Source organism: Hemitrygon akajei, chromosome 19, assembly GCF_048418815.1.
Source record: "Hemitrygon akajei chromosome 19, sHemAka1.3, whole genome shotgun sequence".
NCBI classification, from domain to species: domain Eukaryota; kingdom Metazoa; phylum Chordata; class Chondrichthyes; order Myliobatiformes; family Dasyatidae; genus Hemitrygon; species Hemitrygon akajei.
The window spans coordinates 66,049,227-66,076,387 of record NC_133142.1 but is presented as its reverse complement, the minus strand read 5'-3'; the positions used below and the strand labels follow the sequence as shown (position 1 = coordinate 66,076,387).

The window sequence follows — 27,161 nt, the reverse complement described above, 5'->3', positions numbered from 1 at the left end:
AAATATATTTATAAAACTGAATTTTTGTACAATGTGGAAGCCCTTACTGAGAAACTGAACATTGATGCTGCCATTTTATGTTTATGTTCTAATTTTACTTTACCATTGATTTATTTGGACTTCTTGCATGCCAAGTAAGTTACTGGTAAGTACATTTATCAGTGATCTAAGAAGTGTAATTATTCTGAACGGACCAAGAGTACCTCCCTTTCTGACTGAGTTGACCTCAAAGGATTAGAAAGTTGATCCTACCAGAAAATTTGATAATCATCCAGGGCAGATCTTATTAATTTTTGGTCACTATCATATTAACCAATTACCTTGTTTATCAATTGCATATGGAGAAGCAGATCTGGTGGTGGATGCCAAGATTCAAGGTTATTTCACAAATATGGAATGAAACTCACTTTGTTAAACTCCAGGAATACCCACAGATTCATTGAGAGCCCTAAAAGTTTAACTTTGTTGATCTGCAACTAATTTGTGTCAACCTAAGTGTAATGACGTCATCCAGGGCTCTGTATTATGCACATAGAAAATTAGGGACACACGAGGTTTCCAGAATTGAACATTCCTCAAGACAGATTTGGAGACACATGATGATATGTTTCTTAGGATAGAACCCTTCTTGATGTAAAATACTTACTATTTACATTATGACCTCAATTCTTCTTCCTTTAAATAGGTCATAGAGTTAACGGCATAGACATAGGGTATTTGCCTAACTTGTCCACAATAATCAAGTAGTCAACCTGAGCTAGTCCCACTTGAACTGAATCGAATTGACTTTGTGATTTACATCCTTCATATACATGATTTAAAATCTTTACGTTACGTATTTGTCCAAATGTGCAATTTATAATAAATAGTATGTACAACAGGACAATAGTATGGCCCACATCCTCTGAATTTTCTTATCCATGTACAGCTTTTAAACATTTTAATTGTATACACCTTTAACATTTCCTCTGGCAGCTTATTCCACATAGCCATCATCCTCAGTGTAGTCCCTCAAGTACCCTGAATTAATTGAATATTCTTGAGTTTCCACCTGTGTTGAATAATCACTCAGAAAATGTTTGCTGATGACCAAGAAGCCATTTTAGCAATTCTAGTGACCTCTGATGCACAAATTATTGAATACAGAAGGACATGTGGTTATTGAAACTGAATTACCATTGCAGCTCTCTTTAAAAGTTCTCTTGGTTTGCATTTCAGATGGTGTGATACTACTAGAAAATCCAAAGGGTGATAACATTCTGAACTTGATCAAGCTGAAAAATGTGATTGTCAACATATTCAAGCTGCAGGCATCAAAACTGGCTATCTTTTATGGAAAAAATGGTAAAGTAACCCTAGTTCTTGGAATTTTATAGTGAGAGATTCTTTACAACTTTCTTGTAAACAGCTAGATCTTGCTGTTAAAAATGACGACTTTACAACAAACATTGTTATTAATGTATGAAATTGTCAAAGGGTTAAAGCAAAGAAGAAGTTAGATTTGAGTTGCAAATTGCTGTGACCTGCGATTTGGTTTATGCTGTTCCACTAATAAAATGAAATAAATGGGAGGTTAAACACGAGGAAATCTGCAGATGCTGGAAATTCAAACAACAACACACTCAAGGTGCTGGTAGAACACAGCAGGCTAGGCAGCATCTATAGAGAGAAGCGCTGTCGACGTTTCGGGCCGAGACCCTTCGTCAGGACTAACCGAAAGGAAAGATAGTAAGAGATTTGAAAGTAGTGGGGGGAGGGGGAAATGCGAAATGATAGGAGAAGACTGGAGGGGGTGGGATGAAGCTAAGAGCTGGAAAGGTGATTGGTGAAAGTGATACAGAGCTGGAGAAGGCAAAGGATCATGGGACGGGAGGCCTCAGGAGAAAGAAAGGAGGCGGTGGGGTGGGGGGGGGGAGCACCAGAGGGAGATGGAGAACAGGCAAACAACTAAATATGTCAGGGATGGGGTAAGAAGGGGAGGAGGGGCATTAACGGAAGTTAGAGAAGTCAATGTTCATGCCATCAGGTTGGAGGCTACCCAGCCGGTATATAAGGTGTTGTTCCTCCAACCTGAGTTTGGATTCATTTTGACAATAGAGGAGGCCATGGATAGACATATCAGAATGGGAATGGGACGTGGAATTAAAATGTGTGGCCACTGGGAGATCCTGCTTTTTCTGGCGGACCGAGCGTAGGTGTACCGCGAAACGGTCTCCCAGTCTGCGTCGGGTCTCAGCAATATATAAAAGGCCACACCGGGAGCACCGGACGCAGTATACCACACCAGCCGACTCACAGGTGAAGTGTCGCCTCACCTGGAAGGACTGTCTGGGGCCCTGAATGGTGGTGAGGGAGGAAGTGTAAGGGCAGGTGTAGCACTTGTTCGGTTTACAAGGTTAAGTGCTAGGAGGGAGATCGGTGGGAAGGGATGGGGTGGACGAGTGGACGGGGGGGGGGGGGGCCTTTTATATATTGGTGAGACCCGACGCAGACTAGGAGACCGTTTCGCGGAACAGAAAAAGCAGGATCTCCCAGTGGCCACACATTTTAATTCCATGTCCCATTCCCATTCTGATATGTCTATCCATGGCCGCCTCTATTGTCAAAATGAATCCAAACTCAGATTGGAGGAACAACACCTTATATACCAACTGGGTAGCCTCCAACCTGATGGCATGAACATTGACTTCTCCAACTTCCGTTAATGCCCCTCCTCCTCTTCTTACCCCATCCCTGACATATTTAGTTGTTTGCCTGTTCTCCATCTCCCTCTGGTGCTATCTCTCCCCCCCCCCCCCCCCCCCCCCCTTTCTTACTCCTGAGGCTTCCCGTCCCATGATCCTTTCCCTTCTCCAGCTCTGTATCACTTTCACCAATCACCTTTCCAGCTCTTAGCTTCATCCCACCCCCTCCGGTCTTCTCCTATCATTTCACATTTCCCCTCCCCCCACTACTTTCAAATCTCTTACTATCTTTCCTTTCGGTTAGTCCTGACGAAGGGTCTCGGCCCGAAACGTCGACAGCGCTTCTCTCTATAGATGCTGCCTAGCCTGCTGTGTTCTACCAGCACTTTGTTTGTGTTGTTAAATGGGAGTTTAGTTAGGAAGATTCAGTCGCTTGGTATACATGGTGAGGTAGTAAATTGGATTAGACATTGGCTCAATGGGAGAAGTCAGAAAGTGGTAGTGGAGGCCTGTGACTAGTGGTGTGCCACAGGGATCAGTGCTGGGTCCATTGTTATTAGTCATCTATATCAATAATCTGGATGATAATGTGGGAAAATGGATCAGCAAATATGCTGATGATACAAAGATTGGAGGTGTAGTGGACAGTAAGGAAGGTTTTCAAAGCTTGCAGAGGGATCTGGACCAGCTGGAAAAATGGGCTGAAAAATGGCAGATGGATTTTAGTACAGACAAGTGTGAGGTATTGCACTTTGGAAGGAAAAACCAAGGTAGAACGTACAAGGTAAATGGTAGGGCACTGAGGAGTGCAGTAGAACAGAGGGATCTGGGAATACAGATACAAAATTCCCTAGAAGTGGCGTCACAGGTAGATAGGGTAATAAAGAGAGCTTTTGGTACATTGGCCTTTATAAGTCAAAAGTATTGAGTATAAGAGTTGGAATGTTATGGTGAGGTTGTATAAGGCATTGGTGAGGCTGAATTTGGAATATTGTGTGCAGTTTTGGTCACCGAATTACAGGAAGGATATTAATAAGGTTGAAAGAGTGCAGAGAAGGTTTACAAGGATGTTGCCAGGACTTGAGAAACTGAGTTACAGAGAAAGATTGAATAGGTTAGGACTTTATTCTCTGGAGCATAGAAGAATGAGGGGAGATTTGATAGAGGTATATAAAATTATGATGGGTATAAATAGAGTGAATGCAAGCAGGCTTTTTCCACTGAGGCTAGGGGAGACAAAAAACAGAGGACATTGGTTAAGGGTGAAGGGGGAAAAGTTTAAAGGGAGCACTGTGGGGAGCGGGGAGCTTCACACAGAGAGTAGTGGGAGTGTGGAATGAGCTGCCAGATGAAGTTGTAAATGTGGGCTCACTTTTAACATTTAAAAACAACTTGGACATGGGCCAGGTGCAGGACAGTGGGACTATGCAAACAAATGGTTCCGCACAGCCAAGAAGGGCCAAGAGACCTGTTTCAGTGCTGTAATATTCTATGGTTGTAATGGATGCTCACTTTCAATCTCCTCTTTCCAGATTACTTGCTGGATGTTTATATATAGTTCAACTTACACATACAAAAATTTTGCAACATACTTTATTTTAGCTGCACTACTGATTCACTACTCTAGTCTTGTGAAAGATTGTTAACCCATATTACTTCAGTCTTTATTATATCTTGATTTGTTTTTATTTGTTTTAATTAACAAAGTACTCAGTCGTTGATTAGTTGGTTATTGACCAGTTGCAAAATTGTATTTTGCTGAGCAAGGCTGTTAACTTTATTGTGTACTTTAATAAATGTGAATTAGAGAAAATATATATTTTTTCTATTGTAATAACTGGGCTGAAATTTAATCTACAGTCCTTTTACTTAATTTTGGGAATTCAGAGTTGGATGCTGTTATTTTTAAAAAGGAGCTTTGGTGTAGTAGATGTATGTGCTGTGAGGAGCAATTGATGTCACTGGCCCTACACTAAATGAAGAGAGGATAATTCCATTAATAGGAGAGTCTGGGATCTGAGGGCACAGCCTCAGTGTAAAGGCACATTCTTTAAAACAGATGAGGAATTTCTTCAGCCAGAGGGTGGTGAATCTGTGGAATTAATTGCTACAGAGGGCTGGTGAAGCTCAGTCAATGGCCATCTTTAAGGCAGAATTTGGTAAGTTCTTTGTTGCTAAGGGTTGTGGGGAGAAGGCAGAAGAATGGGGTTAGAAGAAATATCAGCCATGAATAAATGACAGTGCAGAATATTTATGGGCCAAATTGCCTAATTTTCCTCATATTATTGTATTAAAAGACACTCAATTATAAGTAATTTCTTGATCTTAGAAATTTGCATTCAGACAAGCGTAAGCTTAATAGTGTAAGTCATCATACCATGGTGAGGACCAGGTCATACTTGAGTGAGTTTTTTGAGAGTGTGCCGAAGAAGATGAGGGTGGCCTCATAACAACAGTATTCACTAGAATTCACTGAGTAGTCACTCAGTCTGCTCTTACCCCATCCTCCCACCACCGTACCAGGGATAAGATTCCTCTTGTCACTTCTCGATCAAGAAAAGTGGCAAAGAATTCTACAGATTCACCACTCTGGCTAAAAAAAAAAGTTCTCCTCATCTCAGTTCTGAAAGGACAGTCCTCTATTTTGAGGCTGTGTCTTCTGGTCTTAGGTTCTCCCACCATAGGAAATATCCTCTCTGCATCCACTCTATCAAGTTTCACCATTCAATAGGTTTAATGAGGTCACTCCTCATTCTTCTGAATTCTATTAAATACTGGTCCAGAGCCATCAAATGCTCTTCATATGACAAACCATTCAATCTTGGAATCATTTTCGTGAGTCTTCTTTGAACACTCTCCAGTTACAGCACACTTTTAAGATAAGGGGTCCAAAACTGCTCACAATACTCCAAGGGAGGCCTCACCAGTGCTTTATAAAGTCTCAAAATTACATCCTTGATTTTATATTCTAGTCCTTTTGAAATGGATGCTAACATAACATTTGCCTTCCTCACCACACACACTCAATCTGCAAATGAACCTTTAGGGGATCTTGCACAATCCCTTTGTGCCTCAGATTTTTGTATTTTCTCTCCATTTAGAAATTAGTCAACCCTTTCATTTCTTCTACCATAACTTCCTGACACTGTATTCCATCTGTCACTTCTTTGCCAATTCTCCTAATCAGTCTAGTCTTCTCTACTTTCTCAAAACTACCTGCCCCTTCACCTATCTTCACATCGTCTGCAAACTTTGCAACAAAGCCATCAATTCCATCATCCAAATCATTGACATATAATGTAAAAGGAATTGGTCCCAGAACAGACCCCTGTGGAACACCACTAGTCGCTGGCAGCCAATCAGAAATGCGTCCTTTGTTCCCTACTCTTTGCTTCCTGCCAATCAGCCACTGCTTTATCCATGCTAGAATCTTTCTTTTAATATCATGGTCTTATAGCTTATTTAGCAGCCTTGTGTGGCACCTTGTCAATGGGCTTCTGAAAATCCAAGTACACAACATCAACCAGTTCTCCTTTGTCAGCCAAGATTTTTCCTTGAGGAAACCATGCTGACTGTGGCCTGTTTTATCATGTGTCTCCAAATACTGTGAGACCTCATACTTAATCATCGACTCCAACATCTTCTCAACCACTGAGGTCAGACGAATTGGCCCGTAGTTTCCTTTCTTCTGCCTCTCTCCCTTCTTCTTCAAGAGTAGAGAGATATTTAAATTTTCTAGTCTTCCAGAGCCATTCCACAATCTCTTCAGCTACTACTTAAAGAACCCTGGGGTGTACACCATCTGGTCCAGGTGACTAACAAGGTCTCTCATAGTAAGCTGATCCAGAAGATTAAATCACATGGAATCCACAGTGACTTGTAGATTGTAGAAGGTAATTGTGGAGAGCTTTCAAGTCGTAATCCTAATCGTATTATGCCTCTCCAAATGTTCATAAAACCTGCCTCTTAGGATCTTCTCCGTCAACTTACCAACCAATGAAGTAAGACTCACTGGTCTATAATTTCTTGGGCTATCTCTACTCCCTTTCTTGAATAATGGAACAACATCTTTAACCCGCCAAGCCTCCGGAATCTCTCCCATCCCCATTGATGATGCAAAGATCATTGCCAGAGGCTCAGCAATCTCCTCCCTCGCCTCCCACAGTAGCCTGGGGTATATTTTGTCTGGTCCTGGCGACTTATCCAACTTGATGCTTTCCAAATGGTCCAGCACATCCTCTTTCTTAATATCTATATGCTCAAGCTTTTCAGTCCACTGTAAGTCATCCCTACAATCGCCAAGTTTCTTTTCCTCAGTGAATACTGAAGTGAAGTATTTATTAAGTACTTCCACTATCTCCTCCAGTTCTATTCACACTTTTCCACCGTCACTCTTGATTAGTCCTATTCTCTCAAGTTTTATCTTCCTGCTCTTCACAAGTTCATTAACATATCAAATGTTAATGGACTATATTCACTTTTAGTCTTGCATAAAAACTAAAATTACCAATATATTTTTAGAATTTATTTGTTCCTGGTATGTGGTCAACACCTGATAAATATGCTTTACTGTTAATCCCTACTGTGAGTTAGTGACTTTGTTAACTATTACTGTTCCTGTCTAGCAAATTTCACCTAGGTGGGTGAATGGAAGTCACTATTTCTAAATGTGCCTGTTCATACTTTTCCAGGTATAGAACAAGATACTATTGATATTTTACATTCTAAATTAAGGTTCTAATTAATGACAGAAGCCATGGATCAGGATCTTAGCTTGCTCCTATAATTGTGGTATTACAGGATTTGCCTGGGTTAGATTACAAACTAGCCACAGGGTTCTAAATATTTCTAATGCAATAAATAACAACAGTGGTAAAGGTGCACATCGAAATCTATAGATATTAGATATTTCATTTTAGTATTTCTGTTAATTCAACTGTAAGTGTGAGAAACAAAACTCAGAGCAACAAGAACAAGGATGGCAAAATAAGAGAACCTTGGATGTCAAGAGAGCTGATGAATTTAGTTAGGAAGAAAAAGGAAAAGGATGTAAAGCTTAAGGAAGCTAGAATCTAACTGAGCCCTTGAGGATTATAAAGGAGCTGGAAAAGAACTCAAGGGAATTAGGAATGCAGGGAAAAGCCATGAAAAGTCCTTGGCAAATAGGATTAAAGGGGATTCCAAGGCATTCTATACATACATCAAGAGCAAGTGGATAACTGGGGAGAGATTAGAACCACTCAAGGATAAAGAGGGGAATATTTGTTTGGATGCGGAGTATGTAGGTAAAGTCCTTAATGAGTACTTTAAATCAGTATTTACCAAGTAAAGGATGTGAAGGATAGGCAGATCAGTGCCAAGTGCATTAATATGCTAAGTCATTTAAGTCAGAAGGAGGAAGTAGAGTTTGGTCTCTTAAAGAGCATTAAGATGGATAAATTCTCAGGGCCTGATGGGATATACCCCAGGTTATTGAGAGAGGCAAATGTGGAGATTGCTGGGGCCTTGACTAATACCCTTGTGTCCTCTCTAATCACATTCAAGGATCCGGAGGACTGACGCATAGCTAACATTATTCCATTATTCAAGAAGAGGGCCAGGGATAATCTTGGAAACTGTAGACCAACAAGTCTCTCGTCAGTGGTAGGGAGGTTACTAGAGAAAATTCTTAGGGACAGGATTTACTAACATTTGGAAAAATGCAGCTTAGTTAGGGAGAGCCAGCATGGCTTTGTGCAGGGAAAATAGTGTCTTACTAACTTGATTGAGTATTTTGATGAGGTGGCGAGAGTAATTGATGAAGATAAAACTGGGGATGTTGTCTACATGGATTCTAGTATGGCATTTGACAAGGTCCATCATGGGAGGCTCATCCAGAAGACTACAATGCATGGGATCAATGGTGAGTTGGACATTTGGATTCAGAAATGTCTTGCCCACGGAAGACAGAGAGTAGTGTTTGAAGAGACTTACTCTAGCTGGAGGTTTGTGATAAGTGGTGTTCTATACTGGGACTAAACACGAGGAAATCTGCAGATGCTGGAAATTCAAACAACACACACAAAGTGCTGGTGGAACACAGCAGGCCAGGCAGCATCTTTAGAGAGAAGCACTGTCAACGTTTCGGGGCAAGACCCTTCGCCAGGACTAACTGAAAGGAAAGATGCTAAGAGTTTTGAAGATAGAGCAGTAGATGTAGCATATATGGATTTCAGCAAGGCATTTGATAAGGTACCCCATGCAAGGCTATTGAGAAAGTAAGAAGGCATGGGATCCAAGGGGGCATTGCTTTGTGGATGCAGAACTGGCTTGCCCACAGAAGGCAAAGAGTGGTTGTAGACAGGTCATATTCTGCATGGAGGTCAGTGACCAGTGGCATGCCTCAGGGATCTGTTCTGGGACCCACCCCTTCTCTTCACGATTTTTATTAATGACCTGGATGAGGAAATAAATTTACTGATGAGACAAAGGTTGGGGGTGTTGTGGATGGTGTGGAGGGCTGTCAGAGGTTACAGTGGGACATTGATAGGATGCAAAACCGGGCTGAGAAGTGGCAGATGGAGTTCAACCCAGATAAGTGTGAGGTAGTTCATTTTGGTAGGTCAAATATGATGGCAGAATATAGTATTAATGGCTTGGCAGTGTGGAGGATCAGAGGGATCTTGGGGTCCGCATCCATAGGACATTCAAAGTTGCAGTGCAGGTTGTCTGTGTGGTTAAGAAGGCATACGGTGCGTTGACCTTCATCAACCGTGGGATTGAGTTCAAGAGCGGAGAGGTAATGTTACAGCTATATAGGACCCGGTCAGACCCCACTTTGAGTACTGTGCTCAGTTCTGGTTACCTCACTACAGGAAGGATGTGGAAACTATAGAAAAGTTGCAGAGGAGATTTGCAAGGATGTTGCCTGGATTGGGGAGTATGCCTTATGAGAATAGGTTGAGTGAACTCGGCCTTTTCTCCTTGGAGCAACGGAGGATGAGAGGTGACCTGATAGAAGTGTATAAGATGATGAGAGGCAGTGACCATGTGGATAGTCAGAGGCTTTTTTCCCAGGGCTGAAATGGCTAACACGAGAAGACACAGTTTTAAGGTGCTTGGAAGTAGGTACAGAGGAGATGTCAGGGTTAAGTTTTTTACGTAGAGAGCGGTGAGTGCGTGGAATGGGCTGACGGTGGTGGAGGGGGATACGATAGGGTCTTTTAAGAGACTCCTGGACAGGTACATGGAGCTTAGAAAAATAGAGGGCTATGGGTAAGCTTAGGTAATTTCTCAGGTAGAGACATGTTTGGCACAGCTTTGTGGGCTGCAGGGCCTGCATGGTGCTGTAGGTTTTCTATGTTTAACTTAACCAAGTAATTTTTCTGACAGCTGCATTTTTTAAATTATGAAGATAAGTAAAAGTGCTTCCTGGAACAATGATTATTTTCATCTCTTTCAGAACTAACAAATGATACTGATCTGAAACGTCTCAATGGAAAGACTCTGTATGTGACAGTTGGTACTGCGCCAGTAGAAACTATTACACAGTCTGATAATCTACTCTGCCAGTATGTCAACTTGCAGCTTGTGAATGCCAAACCTCAAGGTATGCCCAGAACGGCTAATGCATTTGTTCTATGTAAAATTGTTTAAGTCTTCTGGTTTAACTGTAGTAATAGTGCATAGGCTTTGAACTACTTTATGATAAAGTATCTTGTGAAGCAACTTAAAATGTTTTGCTACTTAATTGAAGGTTAGCAATATTCTTGCCTTTATTGTATTGAATTAACTTTATTACTTGCATCCTTCATGTACATGAGTAAAAATCTTCCTTATGTCTCCGTCTAAATGTGCAATATTTAGTAATTTATAATAAATAGTATATACTACAGGACAGTCAATATAACATAGAAATATAGTTGCGTCAGCTTGAATTAAGCAGTTGGATGGCCTGGGGGAGGAAGCTGTCCCAGTGCCTGTTGGTCCTGGTTTTTATGCCTCGGTACCATTTCCCAATGTTATCAGTTGGAATAGTTTGTGATTGGGGTGACTTGGGTCACCAAATGATCTTTCGGGCCCTTTTTACACACCTGTCTTTGTAAATGTCCTGAATGGTGGGAAGTTCAGGTGTACAGATGCACTGGGCTGTCCGCACCACTCTCTGCGAAGTCATGTGATTGAGGGAAGTACAGTTCCCATACCAGGCAGTGATGCAGTCAATCAGAATGCTCTCAATTGTGCCCCTGTAGAAAGTTCTTAAGATCTGGGGGCCCATACCAAAGTTCTTCAACCGCCTGAGGTGAAAAAGGCACTTACCAAACAGCTAGTATGTACAGACCAAATGAGAGCCTCGGTAAAGTGTATGCCAAGGAACTTAAAGCTGTTCTCTCTCTTGACCCCAGATCTATTGATGTCAATAGGGGTTAGCCTGTCTCCACTCTTCCTGTAGTCCACAACCAGCTGCTTTGTTTTTGCAACATTGAGGGAGAGGTTGGTTTCATGACACCACTGTGTCAGGGTGATGACTTCTTCTCTGTAGGCTGCCTCATTATTATTTGAGATTAGGCCAATCAATGTAGTATCATCAGCAAATTTAATTAGCAGATTAGAGCTGTCATTGGTGAAACAACCATGGGTATACAGAGAGTAAAGGAGAGGGCTTTGAACACAGCCCTGAGGGGCAGAGGTGAGGGAGCCCACTTTTAGCACCAGCCAGCGATCTGGCAGGAAGTTCAGGATCCAGCTACACAAGGCAGGGTATGAAGGCTGAGATCTGAGCTTCTTGTTGATTAATAAAGAGATTTGGAATTTGTTGAGATGGTCTACCTGCAAAAGTAGACGTGAAAATAATTAAATCATCAAATTTTGCAAATCCCTTTTCTGTCAATGAAAACTCTGCAAATAACAACAAATGTACCAAACTCAGGAATGGAATCAGGTAAATTTAAACTTGAGAATATTTTACTATTTTTAACCATAGTCTATCAATTATATTACAACAATTGAATTTTCTTGTATAATACCAAGGAAACCATGCTATTGTGCAGTACTTTTCTGAGTAAGGAGGAATCTTGCCTGACAAATCTGGAATTTTTTTGAGGAAATAACAGACGGGATAGTCAAAAGGAGAGTTGGTGGATGTTATTTACTAGATAGAAGGTTGGCTGCTTGGTAGTAGGCAAAGTGTGGGAATAAAGGGAGCTTTTCTGGTTGGCTGCCAGTGCCTAGTGGTGTTCCGCTTGGGTTGGTGTAGGGGCTGCTTCTTTTCATGTTATATGTCATTGATTTGAATGATAGAATTGGTGGCTTTGTTGCCAGTTTTGTGGATAATACAAAGATATGTGCAAGGGCAGATAGTGTTGAGGAAGCAAGAAGTCTGCAAAAGGACTTGGATGGATTAAGAGAATGGGCAAGGAAGTGGCAGGTGGAATATAGTGTAGGGAAGTGTATGGTCACAGACTTCAGTAGAAGGAGCAAAGGTGCAGACAATTTTCTAAACGGAGAATATTCAGAAATCAGAGGTGCAAAGAGACTTGGGAGTCCTCATGCAGTATTCCATAAAGGTTAACTTGCAGCGTTGAGTTGGCAGCAAGGAAAGCCAATGCATTGTTAGCATTCATTTCAAAAGGATGAGGATATAAAAGTGAAGAAGTAATGCTAAGGCTTTATAATGCGATGGTCAGAGCACACTTGGAGCAGTTCTGAGCAGTTTTGGGCCTGTTGTCTAAGAGAAGACATGCTGGAATTGGAGAGAGTCGAGGAGGTTCATAAGAATGATCCTGGGAATGAAAGTGTTAACTTGTGAGGAGTGTTTGATGGCTCTGGGTCTACTCGCTGGAGTTTAGAAGAAATGGGGGAATCTTTGAAACCCGTTAAGTATTGAAAGACCTTCAGTCTTAGGCACCCTAGATTTTTTAATATAAATTTTGGTTTTAGATATTTATTTTTTGTCTTCTGTATTAGTGTGCCAGTAGAAAACAGCACATTTTAAATTTCCAAATATTTATTTTCCAAAAAAATTAAATGTACATTGATTTTTTTTGTATTTCATTTAAGTAACATAGACCACTTTTCAAATAAAAACTTGATTACTTTGTAAGTCTATAGCCTCAGTACATTATTAAAGAAAGATACACAGTTGCTAATGATCAATGAGATAATGAGTTCAATGAACTAAATTGATTAACTGAAACAAAAGCTGGTTGAAAAGTAATCAAATTGAGCAAACAATAACCAAACTAAAAGGTGAGGGTGTGGCAGATGTGACAGTTTAACATTCAGTGGTGAAAGAACATTTTGACACCATTGCAAGAGTGAGCGTAGCCACAAGACGCAAGGTGGTCATCCAGCATCAGCAAGGTCTCACCCAAGCAGAAATATTGTGCAGACAAGAGTTTAAAGCTGTGCTGGCCAAGCTCTTCTGAGAAGCACAAAGAAACGAGCAAGGTTGAGGACCAGAAATGCAGTGGTGAGACGTGGAATCTGAGTGCAGTAGATGAGAGATACATCAAACTGACACCCTTTCTAAATTGGAAGAAGTGCAATGCTGGTATTAGCTCTGAACTCACATGGACCACTGGAACCTAAGTACACCCCTCTACACTCCAGAGAAGTGGTCTTCATGGAAGAGTTGCTGCCAAAAAGCCATTCCTCCGAAGTGGAAACAAAACCAAGAGACACACCTCCACATAAAAATCTTTTAAGCACAGAAAGATCTTGTATTAGTAAAATAGAATATTGGTTTACAAACTATATTCTTAATATAGGAATAGGTTCAAAACTTTTATTTTGATAGCTGCAGTGTATCAGGAATATAATTTTGTTTTTAAAGGCTATCGTCTGGTGGAACTCACATATACAGTGATGAAATGATTTGAGATGTTGATTATGGCTAGAATTAACTCCTGTTTCCACAAGGAACTGGATCCACCGCAATTTGCCTGTCACCCCAATAGGTCTACAGCAGATGTGATGTCATTGGCTCTTCGCATGGCTTTGGATTACCTGGACAATACAAATATCTACATTAGGATGCCGTTTATTGATTATAGCTCAGCATTTAAGGCAATCACTCCAACAGTTCTGATTGAAAAGCTCCAAAACCTGGGCCACTGTACCTCCCTCTGCAAATGGATCCTTGACTTCGTAACCAGAAGACCACAATCTTTGCAGATCAGAAGTAATATCCCCACCCTGCTGACAGTCAACACTAGTGCACTTCAGGAATGTGTGTTTAGCCCACTGCTCTACTCCGTCTACACTCATGACTGTGTGGCTAGGCACAGCTCAAATGCCATTTTTAAATTTGCTGGCAACACGACTAATGTTGGCAGAATTTCAGATTTGTGTTGAGTGGGCATACAGGGGCGAGATATATCAGCTAGTTGAGAGGTGTCACAGCAACAACGTTGCACTCAATGTTAGTAAGACTAAAGAATTGATTGTGGACTTCAGAAAGGGTAAGACAAGGGAATACACATCAGTCCTTATAGAGGGATCAGATGTGGAAAGAGTGAGCAATTTCAATATTTCTGCAGATCTGTCCAGGGCCCAAACATATTAATGCAGCTACAAGGAAGGTGCATTAGTGGCTATATTTTATTTGGAGTTTGAGAAGATTTGATATGTCACCAAAAAAATGCTTGCAAATTTCTACAGATGTACCAAGGAGAGCATTCTAATTGGCTGCTTTACCCTTCTGGTATGGGGGGCAGGGGAACTGCACAGGATCAAAATAAGCTGCATTGAGTTGTAAACTTAGTCAGCTCCAGTATCCAGGACATCTTCAAAGAGTGATACCTTAAAAAGGTGGCATCCATCGTTAAGGACCCCCATCAGCCAGGACATGCCTTGTTCTCATTGCTACTATCAGGAAGGAGGTACAGAGGCCTGAAGGCACACACTGGACAATTCAAAGTTAGCTTTTTACCACTCTACCATCTGATTTCTGAATGGACATTGAACCCACGAACACAACCTCACTATTTATTTTTGCACTGCTTATTTAATTTAACCAACAAGTGACAAAGGGCTGACAAGTGAATTCAGAGCCAAAGCAAAAGAGAGGACATACAAGGAAGCCAAAGCTGGTGGGAAGATAGAGAATTGGAAAGCTTTTAAAAACTTGCAAAAGGAAACTAAGAAGGTCATTAGGAAGCTTTTGGTACGCTGGCCTTTATAAATCAGAGCATTGAGTATAGTAGTTGGGATGTAATGTTAAAATTGTACAAGGCATTGGTAAGGCCAAATTTGGAGTATTGTGTACAGCTCTGGTCACCGAATTATAGGAAAGATGTCAACAAAATAGAGAGAGTACAGAGGAGATTTACTAGAATGTTACCTGGGTTTCAGCACCTATGTTACAGGAGAGAGGTTGAACAAGTTAGGTCTTTATTCTTTGGAGCGTAGAAGGTTGAGGGAGGACTTGATAGAGGTATTTAAAATTATGAGGGGGATAGATAGAGTTGACATGGATAGGCTTTCCCCATTGAGAGTAGGGGAGATTCAAACAAGAGGACATGAGTTGAGAGTTAAGGGGCAAAGGTTTAGGGGTAACACGAGGGGGAAATTCTTTATTCAGAGAGTGGTAGTTGTGTGGAGCGAGCTTCCAGTAGAAGTGGTAGAGGCAGGTTTGATTTTGTCATTTAAAAAATAAATTGGATGGGTATATGGACAGGAAAGGAATGAGGGTTATGGGCTGAGTGCAGGTAGGTGGGACTAGGTGAGAGTAAGCATTTGGCATGGACTAGAAGGGCCGAGATGGCCTGTTTCCGTGCTATAATTGTTATATGGAAAAGATGAATTGTGAAAGGAAGCTGGCGACTAATATCAAAGGATATTAAAAGAGAGTTGAAGGTTGATGTAGAATCAATAGAAAATTACGCTGGAGATACTGTAATGAGAGATGCAGAGATGGCAGAGGAACTGAATGCGTATTTTGCATCAGTCTTCACAGTGGAAGACATCTGCAGAACACCAGACATTCAAGAATGTCAGGGAAGTGAAGTATGTGCAGTGAAAATTACGTCTGAGAAGATGCCTAGGAGGCTTAATGGTCTGAGGGTGCATAATTCTCCTGGACCTGATGGAATACACCCTTGGGTTCTGAAGGAAGTAGCTGGAGAGATTGCAGAGGCATTAACAATGATCTTTCAAGAATCGATAGATTCTGGCATTTACCGGATGACTGGAAAATTGCAAATGTTACTCTGCTGTTTAAGAAGGTTGGGAGGCAGCAGAAAGGAAACTATAGACCTGTTAGCCTGACATCAGTGCTTAGGAAGTTGTTGGATTCGATTGTTACAGATGTGATTATGGAGTACCTGGAGGCACATGACAAGATAGCCCAAAGCCAGCATGGTTTTCTGAAAGGAAAATCCTGCCTGACTAACCTACTGTAATTTTTTGAGGAAATTACAAGCAGGGTAGACAAAGGAAATGCAGTAGAAGGGGTGTACTGGATTTCCAGAAGGCCTTTGTCAAGGTGCCGCACATGAGGCTGCTTAGCAAGATAAGATCCCATGAAATTTACAGGGGAGTTACTAGCATTGGTGGAGCTTTGGCTGATCAGCAGAAAACAGAGAGTGGGAATAAAGGGATCTTATGCTGCCTGGTTGCCGGTTATCGGTGGAGTTCCACAGGGGTCGCTGCTTTTTATGGTGTATGTCAATGATTTGACTATGGGATTAATGGATTTGTGGCTAAATGTGCCGATGATGCAAAGATAAGTGTAGGAGCGGGTAGTGTTGAGGAAACAGGGAGCCTGCAGAGAGACTTAAATAGTTTAGGGGAATGGGCAAAGAAGTGGCAAATGAACACAATGTTGGAAAGTGTCTGGTCATGCACTTTGGTGTAAGAAACAAATGGGCAGACTATTATTTAGATGGGGAGAGAATTCAAACTGCAGAGATGCAAAGGGAGTTGGGTGTCCTCGTGCAGGATACCATAAAGGTTAACCTCCAGGTTGAGTTGGTGATGAAGAAGGTGAATGCAATGTTGACATTCATTTCTAGAGGTATGGAATATAAGAGCAGGGATGTGATGTTGAGGATGTATAAGGGACTCGTGAGACCACACTTGGAGTATTATGTGCAGTTTTGGGTTCCTTATTTTAGAAAGGATATACTGTCATTGGAGAGAGTTTGGAGAAGATTCACATGATTGATTCCAGAAATTGAAGGATATCCATTTAGAACAGAGAAGCGGAGAAATTAACTTTATTCAGACGGTGATAAATCTGTGGAATTTGTTGCCATGAGCAGCTGTGGAGGACAAGTCATTGGGTGCATTTAAGGCAGAGATAGATAGGTTCCTGATTAGCCAGGGCTTCAAAGGGTATGGGGAGAAGGCAGTGGAGTGGGGATAACTGGAAGAATTAGATCATGAATGGCGGAGCAGACTCAATGGGTCAAATGGCCTACTTCTGCTCCTATATCTTATGGTCTTAACTGTTTAAAATATTTAGTGTAATTCATGTTTTTTCTATTATTATGCATTGCATTGTACTGCTGCCACAAATTTTTTGACAAATGCCGATGATATTAAACCTGATTTTGATTCTGATTATGCCGAACATAATGGAAGATCACCAGCACCAGCCTTAAGCAATTCTTTCCCTTTCCATAGGTGCAGTCTAAATTGCTGAATAGTTTCTGCATTTTTCTTGTTTATAGCCTGTTTAGGAAAATAAGTAAATTGCATTCAGGATATAAATCTTGGATTAAAATATGAAATTTTTGATCTGTCTATTTTAAGATCAAAATGTAGTGTCATGAGTTCAACTTTTAGTTATTAGATTTGTGTTCTGCAGGAGGTACCCCTATGATGTAGTTGTGATTTTTATTGTTATTAATATGAGGGTCAGAATTTCTATCTTTTAAAAAAAACACAAGAAAACCAAAGTTCTTTTGAGGCAACCTAGATACCATTTCAGAGCTCTTCATAATTTATGATCAGTTGCTTCAATACATCACTTGAACTCAAAATGAGTAAAGGAAGTGGTGAAACTTGTATTTGTAATGAAATAAGACGAATGTGGATTTGACAGAAAGACAATACAACTGATCTGTTAACATTGTTCTTTCATATCTGTATGTGTGGTAGAAATTTGATAGTTATTTTCTTAACATTTTGCTAACAAGTTCTGCTCTTCTTGTACAGAATGCCTGAAGGGAACAGTTGGGGCTGTTTTGCTGGAGAACCCAGTTGGTCAGACTGGGCTGACGTACTCTGGACTTCTTCATGAGGCGGCTAAAGTGTTTGGCCTCAGAAGCAAAAAACTAAGTTTGTATCTTGACGATACCAATACAAAAGGTATATTCTACTGAAGGTATAAGTTAAAGCCAGGAGAACTGGGGAGTAATTACTTCTTTTGATGGTTCAGTTTAGCCAGACTATAGTGATCAATAGATTTGTGTAGTCCATTAAAGAACTCTGGTCCTTCATCTATTGCATACACTGGTTTTGTTCTCCTTATTAATATGTAGCTTAGAATTTTCTTTACTCCCTGTGGGCTATTTTGTATTTTGATAAATACCGGTGGCATATCTATCTACACTATATATGCATCACATTCGTGCTATTTTATCTATGCTCAGTCTTTTAGGGTGTCATCATGATGTGTTGCCACATGCTGTGTTTTTTAAGTGTTCTGTTCTGGCAACCTTAGTTAATGCCCTTTGTTAGTTGAGTTTGAGAATGGTTCAGCCCCACTTTAACAATATGAGGCAGGAAATTTTTCATGGCTTAGGAGGGAGAATTTAAAAGAAATGCCTGGGTGGCATTGTATTACAGTTCTCTGATGTACTGCATTAATTAATTCGATGAATTCCTGATCTTAACTGTGTTGGTTTTTGGAGACACATCAATCAATTTGAACTGAGACAAATGAAGAAGACAAAGTAATGTGTGGTATTCATGCACTTTTTTCCTTTTCATTAGGTTATTTTTCATATATTACTGAGTATAGGACCATTGTGGTTGATTGTAGATAGTTCTGCAGAGTTTGTCCCTGCTCTTGTTCAGTATTTTAAGCTGTCATACTGTCATACTGAAACTGTCGAGCACCTTCACTCTGTCTGCAACAAACATGATTTCCCATTGACCAACCATTTTAATTCCAATCCCTTTTCCCTTTCCAACATGTTGGTCCATGGCCTCCTCTACTCCACAATTAGGCCAATGAGGTCAGAGGAGCAACACTCACCCCCTCCCCCTGCTCCCCTGTCTGGGTTGCCTCCAACCTGAACATCAGCATGAACATCAATTTCTCTAACTTCCAGTCATTTCTCCCCTGCCCCCCCCCCAAAACTTTATTTACCACTCCTTTTTCTGACTCCCCTCTTACCTCTTCTCTTGTCACATGCCTGTCACCTCCCTCTGGTGCCCCTCCTCCTTCCCTCTCTCGCATGGTTGATTCTTCTCTCCTATCAGATTCCTCCTCCTTCAGCCTTTTACCTTTCTTGCCTGTTACCTCTCAGCTTCTTACTTCATCACTGCTCTCCCATCCAACTACCTTCCTCCTCACCTGGCTTCATCTGTCACTTTCACGATCCATCCCCTCCCCCCACCTTTTTATTCTGGCTTCTCCCTTTTCAGTCCTGAGGAAGGGTCTCGGCCCGATTCGTCAACCCTTTTATCACTTTACTTAGATGCTGCTTGACCATACAGTTCAAGATTGAGTGTTTTGTTAGTCACTCTACTGGCCATGATACTGTCCTGATCTGCAGTAGTAGAATGAGTTTATGTTGGCTTATGGTTATAAAAAGATTTGGAGCTCTGAAATGTTTTCAGTGATGAAGCGATGTGTTTCAGAAACATCACTACTGCCACGAAATCTGTGTCTCACAAAATCACATTCAAGGGTTGATTGTTGCTTTTAACTTGTTTGAAGCTGCACAGAATAAAACTTACTTCATTTTTAGATGAGCATTTGCATTCCTTGTCCAGCCATTAAAATGTTAATGCTGTGGCATTTAGCTGCATCTTAACTTTAGCGTCAGCATCCAAAGGTGAACATATAAAGTCCATTGTTGCCTCATTCTAACTTCACAATAAGATATAACAAAATAAATCTCTTGAATGGCATCTCTTTGACTTTCTATTAAATTTCTCTGACCGTCTGTAAATTTGCTGATGACATAAAGGTTGGGGTGTTGTGGGTAGCGTGCAGGGCTGTCAGGGGTTACAGTGGGACTTCAAGGTTGCCATTCTGACTGGAGGCTTGTGACTAGTGGTGTGCCACAGGGATTAGTACTGAGTTCTTGTTTGTCCACTATATCAACAATGGATGATAATGTGGTTAACTGAATCAGCAAATTTGTGGATAACACCAAGACTGGAGGTGTAGTGGACAGTGAGGAAAGCTATCATGGCTTGCCAAGGAATCTGCATCTGCTGGGAAAATGGGCTGAAAAATGGCCGATGGAATCTAATGCAGACATGTACATGGTGTTGCACTTTGGTAGGACCAACCAGGGTAGGTCTTGCATGGTGAACAGTGCGGCACTGAGGAGTGTGGTAGAACAAAGGGATCTGGGAATACAGGTAAATAATTCTTTGAAGGGGCATTGCAGGTAGACAGGATTGTAAAGAAAGCTTTTGACGCATTGGCTGTCATAAATCAATGTACTGTATACATAAGATGAGATATTATGTTGAAGCTGTACAAGATGTTGATGAGGCCTATTTTGGAGGACTGTGTGCAGCTTTGGTCACCTACCTTCAGGAAAGATATAAACAAAGTTGCAAGAGAAAATTGGCAAGGATGTTGCTGGTCAGGAGGACCTGAGTTATAAGGAAATATTAAATAGGTTAGGACTGTGTTCTTTAGAATGTAGAATATTGAGAGGAGATTTAATAGAGCTAAACAACATTGTAAGGAGTATAGATAGGGTAAATGCAAGCAGGCTATTTCCACTGAGGATGGGTAGGACTACAACCACCAGGGGTTAAGGGTGAAAGATGAGAAGTTTAAGGGGAACAAAAGGGGAAACTTCTTCACTCAGTGGGCCGTGAGAGTGTGGAATGAGCTGCCAACACAACTGGTGCATGCGAGCTTGACTTAAGAGAAGTTTGGAGTGGTACCTGTATAGTAGGGATATGGAGGGCCAGATGCAGGTCGATGAGAGTAGCAGTTCAAATGATCTTGGCATGAACTAGATGGGCCTGTTAATGTGCTGCACTTCCCTCTGACTCTGTAAATAATGCAAAAGTGGAATATTCCCCAGACCTAGTAAGCAATTCACCATGTAGAGTCTCATCAATGAGTTGTAATGTGACATTTCAGCTCTTGATTGAGTACAATTAGGAAGGTTGTTAGTAATTTAGTCTTTCTTTCTGTAGTTTGGGCTTTATTAGAACCATAGAACATCACAGCACAGAAACAGGCCTTTTGGCCCTTCTTGGCTGTGCCAAACCATTTTTCTGCCTAGTCCCACTGACCTGCACCTGGGCCATATCCCTCCAAACCCCTCTCATCCATGTACCTGTCCAAGTTTTTCTTAAATGTTAGAAGTGAGCCTGCATTCACCACTTCATCTGGCAGCTCATTCCACACTCCCACCAGTCTCTGTGTAAAGAAGCCCCCCCTAATGTTCCCTTTAAACTTTTCCCTTTTCACCCTTAACCCATGTCCTCTGGTTTTTTTCTCCCCTAGCCTCAGTGGAAAAAGCCTGCTTGCATTCACTCTATCTATACCCATCATAATTTTATACACCTTTATCAAATCTCCCCTCATTCTGCTATGCTCCAGGGAATAAAATCCTAACCTATTCAACCTTTCTCTGTAACTCAGTTTCTCAAGTCCCAGCAACATCCTTGTAAACCTTCTGTGAACTCTTGCAACCTTATTAATATCCTTCCTGTAATTCGGTGACCAAAACTGCACACAATACTCCAAATTCGGCCTCACCAATGCCTTATACAACCTCACCATAACATTCCAACTCTTATACTCAATACTTTGATTCATAAAGGCCAATGTGCCAAAAGCTCTCTTTATGACCCTATCTACCTGTGACGCCACTTTTAGGGAATTTTGTATCTGTATTCCCAAATCCCTCTGTTCTACTGCACTCCTCAGTGTCCTACCATTTACCTTGTATGTTCTACCTTGGTTTTTCCTTCCAAAGTGCCTCACACTTGTCTATATTAAACTCCATCTGCCATTTTTCAGCCCATTTTTTCAGCTGGTCCAAATCCCTCTGCAAGCTTTGAAAACCTTCCTCACCTCCAATCTTTGTATCATCAGCAAATTTGCTGACCACTTTACCACATTATCGTGCAGATCATTGATATAGATGTCAAATAACAATGGACCCAGCACTGATCCCTGTGGCACACCACTAGTCACAGGCCTCCACTCAGAGAAGCAATCCTCCATTACCAATCTCTGGCTTCTCCCATTGAGCCAAAGTCTAATCCAATTTACCACCTCACCACGTATACCTAACTAACCTCCCATGCGGGACCTTGTCAAAGGCTTTACTGAAGTCCATGTAGACAACATCCACTGCCTTCCCTTTATCCACTTTACCACGCACAAAGCCATGTTGACTCTCCTTAATAAGTCCCTGTCTATCCAAATACTTGTAGATCCTATCTCTTAGTACTCCTTCCAATAATTTACCTACTTCCGACGTCAAACTTACCAGCCTATAATTTTCTGGATTACTTTTAAAGCCTTTTTTAAACAACAGAACAACATGAGCTATCCTCCAATTCTCTGGCACCTCACCCGTAGATACTGACATTTTAAACATATCTGCCAGAGCCCCTGCAATTTCAACACTAGTCTCCTTCAAGGTCTGAGGGAATACTCTGTCAGGTCCTGTGGAGTTATATACTCTGATTTGCCTCAAGACAGCAAGCATCTCCTCCTCTCTCCATGACCTCACTGCTTGTTTGCCTTATTTCCATAGACTCCTTGCCAGTTTCCTTAATAAATACAGGTGCAAAAAACCCATTTAAGATCTCCCCCATTTCTTTTGGTACCATACATAGCCGACCACTCTGATATTCAAGAGGACCAATTTTATCCCTTACTATCCTTTTGCTCTTAATATACCTGTCGAAGCTCTTGACTGCCAAACTTGATAATCCTTCACCTTGACTGCCAAAGCAACCTCATGTCTTCTTTTAGCCCTCCTGATTTCTTTCTTAAGTATTTTCTTGCACTTTTTATACTCCTCAAGCACCTTATTTGCTCCCTGTTGCCTATACCTCTCATACATCTCTCTCTTTATCAGATTTCCAATATCCCTCGAAAACCAAGGTTCCTTATTCTTATTCACTTTGCCTTTAATCCTGACAGGAACATACAAACTCTGTACTCTCAGAATTTCTCCTTTGAAGGCCTCCCACTTACCAATCACATCCTTGCCAGAGAACAACCTGTCCCAATCCATGCTTTTTAGATCCTTTCTCATTTCTTCAAATTTGGCCTTTATCCAGTTTAGTACCTCAACCCGAGGACCAGATCTATCTTTATCCATGACCAAGTTGAAACTAATGGCATTATGATCACTAGACCCAAAATGTTCCCCTACGCACACTTCCATCACTTGTCCTAACTCGTTTCTTAATAGGAGATCTAATATTGCATCCTCTGTAGTCGGTACCTCTATATATTGATTTGGAAAACCTTCCTGAACACATTTTACAAACTCTAACCCATCTAGACCTTTAACAGTGTGGGAGTCCCAATCAATATGTGGAAAATTAAAATCCCCTACTATCACAACTTTGTTTCCTGCAGTTGTCTGCTATCTCTGCTAATTTGCTCCTCCAATTCTCGCTGACAATTGGGTGGTCTATAATACAACCCCATTAATGTGGTCATACCTTTCCTGTTTCTCAGCTCCACCCATATGGCCTCGGTAGACAAGCCCTCTAATCTGTCCTGCCTGAGCACTGCTGTAAAATTTTCCCTGACTAGCAATGTCACCCCCCTCCCCCCCACCACCCTTCATACCTCTGCCTCTATCACGTCTGAAACATCGGAACCCTGGAACATTGAGCTGCCAGCCCTGCCCCTCCTGTAGCCAAATTTCACTAATGGCTATAATGTCATATTCAATGTGTCAATCCACGCCCTCAGCTCATCTGCCTTCCCCACAATACTCCTCGCATTGAAATAGACACACCTTGGAAGATTATTACCACCACACACAAACCTTCTATTTGTGACTTTGCATGAACTTTTAACATAATTTATTTTCACCCCTGCTCCACTATCTACTCTGGCACTCTGGTTCCCATTCCCCTGCAAATCTAGTTTAAACCTTCCCCAATAGCATTAACAAACCTCCCTGCAAGGATATTGGTCCTCCTGTAGTTCAGGTGTAACCTGTCTCTCTTGTACAGGTCCCACCTGCCCCAAAAGAGGTCCCAATGATCCTGAAATCTGAAACCCTGCATCCTACACCAGTTCCTCAGCCACGTGTTCATCCTCCAGAGCATCCTACTCTTACCCTCACTGGCACGTGGCACAGGTAGCAATCCTGAGATTACCACCCTCGAGGTCCTGCTTTTTAACTTCCTACCAAGCTCTCTATACTCATTCTTCAGGACCTCCTCACTCTTCCTTCCTACGTCATTCGTACCAATGTGTACCATGACATTTGGCTGCTCACCCTCCCACTTCAGAATGCTGTGCACACTATCAGAGATATCCCTGACCCTGGCACCCGGGAGGCAACAAACCATCCAGGAGTCTCTGTCACAACCACTGAACCTCCTGTCTGTACCTCTAACTATCGAGTCCCCTATCACTACCGCTCTCCTCTTCCACCCTCCCTTCTGCACTAAAGAACCAGACTCAGTGCCAGAGATCCGGCTGCCGTAGCTTGTCCCAGATAAGTCATCCCCCCCACCCCAACAGTGTCCAAATCGATATACTTGTTGAGGGGAATGGTCACAGGGGAACCCTGCTCTGCCTGCCCTTTCCCCTTCCGTCGCCTGACGGTAACCCAATTGCCTGTGCACTGCTCCTTTGGCGTAACTACCTCCCTGATCTATAAACTCCTCATTCTCCTGAATGATCCAGAGGTCATCCAGCTCCTGCTCCAGTTCCCTAACGTGGTTTGTCAGGAGCTGCAGCTGGATGCACTTCCTGCAGGTGGTGTTGTCAGAGACACCGGAGGTCTCCCTGACTTCCCATATCCTGCAAGAGGAGCATTCCAACATCCTGCCTTTCATTCTCTCCAAACTTACTATTTAAAAAAGAAATCATATGGGGGGAAAAAAAACAACAACTTACCAGAACCTACCCTCACCTCTGCCTGTTCACGCTGAGGCCTGTTGAGCCAAAGCCATCCCAGTCAACTCAATCCACTCCGATGATGGCGACTTTGCTAGACAAAACTTCTTTTATAGTGCGCTTGCTGACTGTCTATTCAAATGCTCTTGAATTTTAACTCAGATGTTTGATTGTTAGCGTAGATCTATGATTATGACATTATTTAACTGAAGTAAGTTGTTTAATCATAAGATTTATCTCTTTTTCAGGAATTACAAATGACTCATCTTTGAAAATGTTAAACACGAAGACCATTTATGTTCATGTTTTGCCAAGTACAGCTGAATCCTAAGATCTGAAAAGATATTTAAGCTTTTATCACTGCATTATAGGAGTTAATGGAATATGAATATCTGATTTTAATTTTAAGTTTTCCGTGTTGCTTCAAAAGCATCACTGCACCTACTAGAACTGTTTCCAAATATTATTGAACACTTATTTCACCAGTTTCAGTTGGTTTAATGTCAGACCGATTTTCCTTTTCAACCCAATTCATGCTAATCTGTTAGTTGGGCTCAATATATTGGGTGGGCTATGTCTCATTCATTCGTTACAGCTTCTAGTTTCCACAATGCTTTGATATGGAGGTGCTCAGCAAAAACCAAGCACATTCCCATGGGTGGGAAGAAAGGGAATCACTCCCTGCACTACTGATGCATCTAATTTCTGATTCTGCTATCATTCAGTTCTACCTGGTTGATGGAAGGCAAAATAGAGACAGTGAATTTTCTTCCACATGACTGAATTCAGTACAATAGATTTTAAAGACTACTTGGAATTACATTACTGTGAAGTTCTTGAACAAACATTCTCATAGTTTCTGCTATCTATAAATTGTGGTGCTGTTTATTGCAAGTAAAAAAAAAGCACATTTTCCCAGGAATTCACAAAAGTTCACATTTATATTGTGGCTGTAACAGGTATTACCCTCGAGCAATTCTGATTTATTCACTAATTTTGTTTTCAAAGTCGCTTAACAATATTTCTTCATCCTAAGCAGAAGTACCTGCTTTTAGTAGTTCATTTAAAAACAATTTTAAATGATTTTTTTAATGATACCACCAATTTTTTAGTTACTCTGTAATGGTGTCATTGAATTTTCACAATTTCAGTGGCCCATGAAGCATCATGTTTCAGATCCTTTGTCTTCTTGCTAAGTTTATTACCAGCTTTGCAAGAAAAATAGTGAGTAACATCATGAACAGTTTTCTGGTCTCCACTGTATGTAGTTTTCAAAAAACAAATATTGCCAGAATGAAAACAAAATTAACTTCAGACTGTAAAATTGCTGTGAAAGTCTAATAGCCAGTAAAATTATTCCAGTAGCAATTACAATCTCAGAACTCACATGCTGGACTTCCTTGTATTACTTGGTCTCTATTTGGATTCAGAATGTGTTAACTTCAGGATGCTTTAACCTATGAATTTAGATACAGCATCTCAAGAAATAATTTTACTCCTTTGTATTTACTAAATGGATTTGCTGTTATGAATATGTTGCATGTTGTATTTCAATTATTTCTGTAGAGCCATTGTAACAAAAAAATGTCTGGCTAACTTCAACCATGAAACTATGCAATGCAACTTCTGACAAATGATCAAGCAATGGTCAGTACTTAAAACATGCAGCTGATAAAGTACGTTTTGGAAATTATTGTTTGTTTTTATTATACAGTTCCAAATGTGCCTAGGAGTTTTACATGAGATTTGTAAAATCTTATGGTTTCTGAAATAAATATATTACTGTTAATAGCCCATTGGAAATCAAGTGATTCTGGGCTCTCTGGAAAAAAATCAAGCTGAAATTGTTTATGTTGTGATACATGGTGTTAATTTTAATTAAAGATTATGTTGCAATGTAGTGACAACTTTAATGACATCCTATTGTGCAGTTTTGGTATTTTGAAATCCAACAAAATATTGTTATTGTCAGTAATATCTATGTCAAAGTACTTTGACAATATTACTATATACATAATGAGGTATTTGCCAAGTTTCTAATAATTCGTTTTCCATGTCCCGAATGTGTAAACAAAACTCAAAGGGAAATAACAGGGAAGGAGGCAGTAACCCTATTGTAGAACCCCCCCCCCCCCCCCCACCCTTCAAATAAATAAGCAGGCCTGATAAAATGTGCCATTTTGGTCTGGAGTCTTCCAGACCTGCTATTGATATAGGACCTTTATTTCTTTAAAATG

At 41.0% G+C, this 27,161-nt stretch overlaps 1 protein-coding gene across 1 annotated transcript in view; it reads left to right on the top strand.

Moving 5' to 3' along the window:
- The window catches only part of iars1 (isoleucyl-tRNA synthetase 1), a 163,697-nt gene extending 136,855 nt beyond the window's left edge, over positions 1-26,842 (top strand). Inside the window, exons 31-34 of the mRNA XM_073072668.1 lie at positions 1,219-1,344; positions 10,126-10,272; positions 17,826-17,978; positions 25,173-26,842. Coding sequence (XP_072928769.1) covers positions 1,219-1,344; positions 10,126-10,272; positions 17,826-17,978; positions 25,173-25,255 — 509 coding nt within the window. The 3' untranslated portion in view covers positions 25,256-26,842. The remainder of the gene's footprint in view (positions 1-1,218; positions 1,345-10,125; positions 10,273-17,825; positions 17,979-25,172) is intronic.
- The last annotated feature ends 319 nt before the right edge of the window (positions 26,843-27,161 follow it).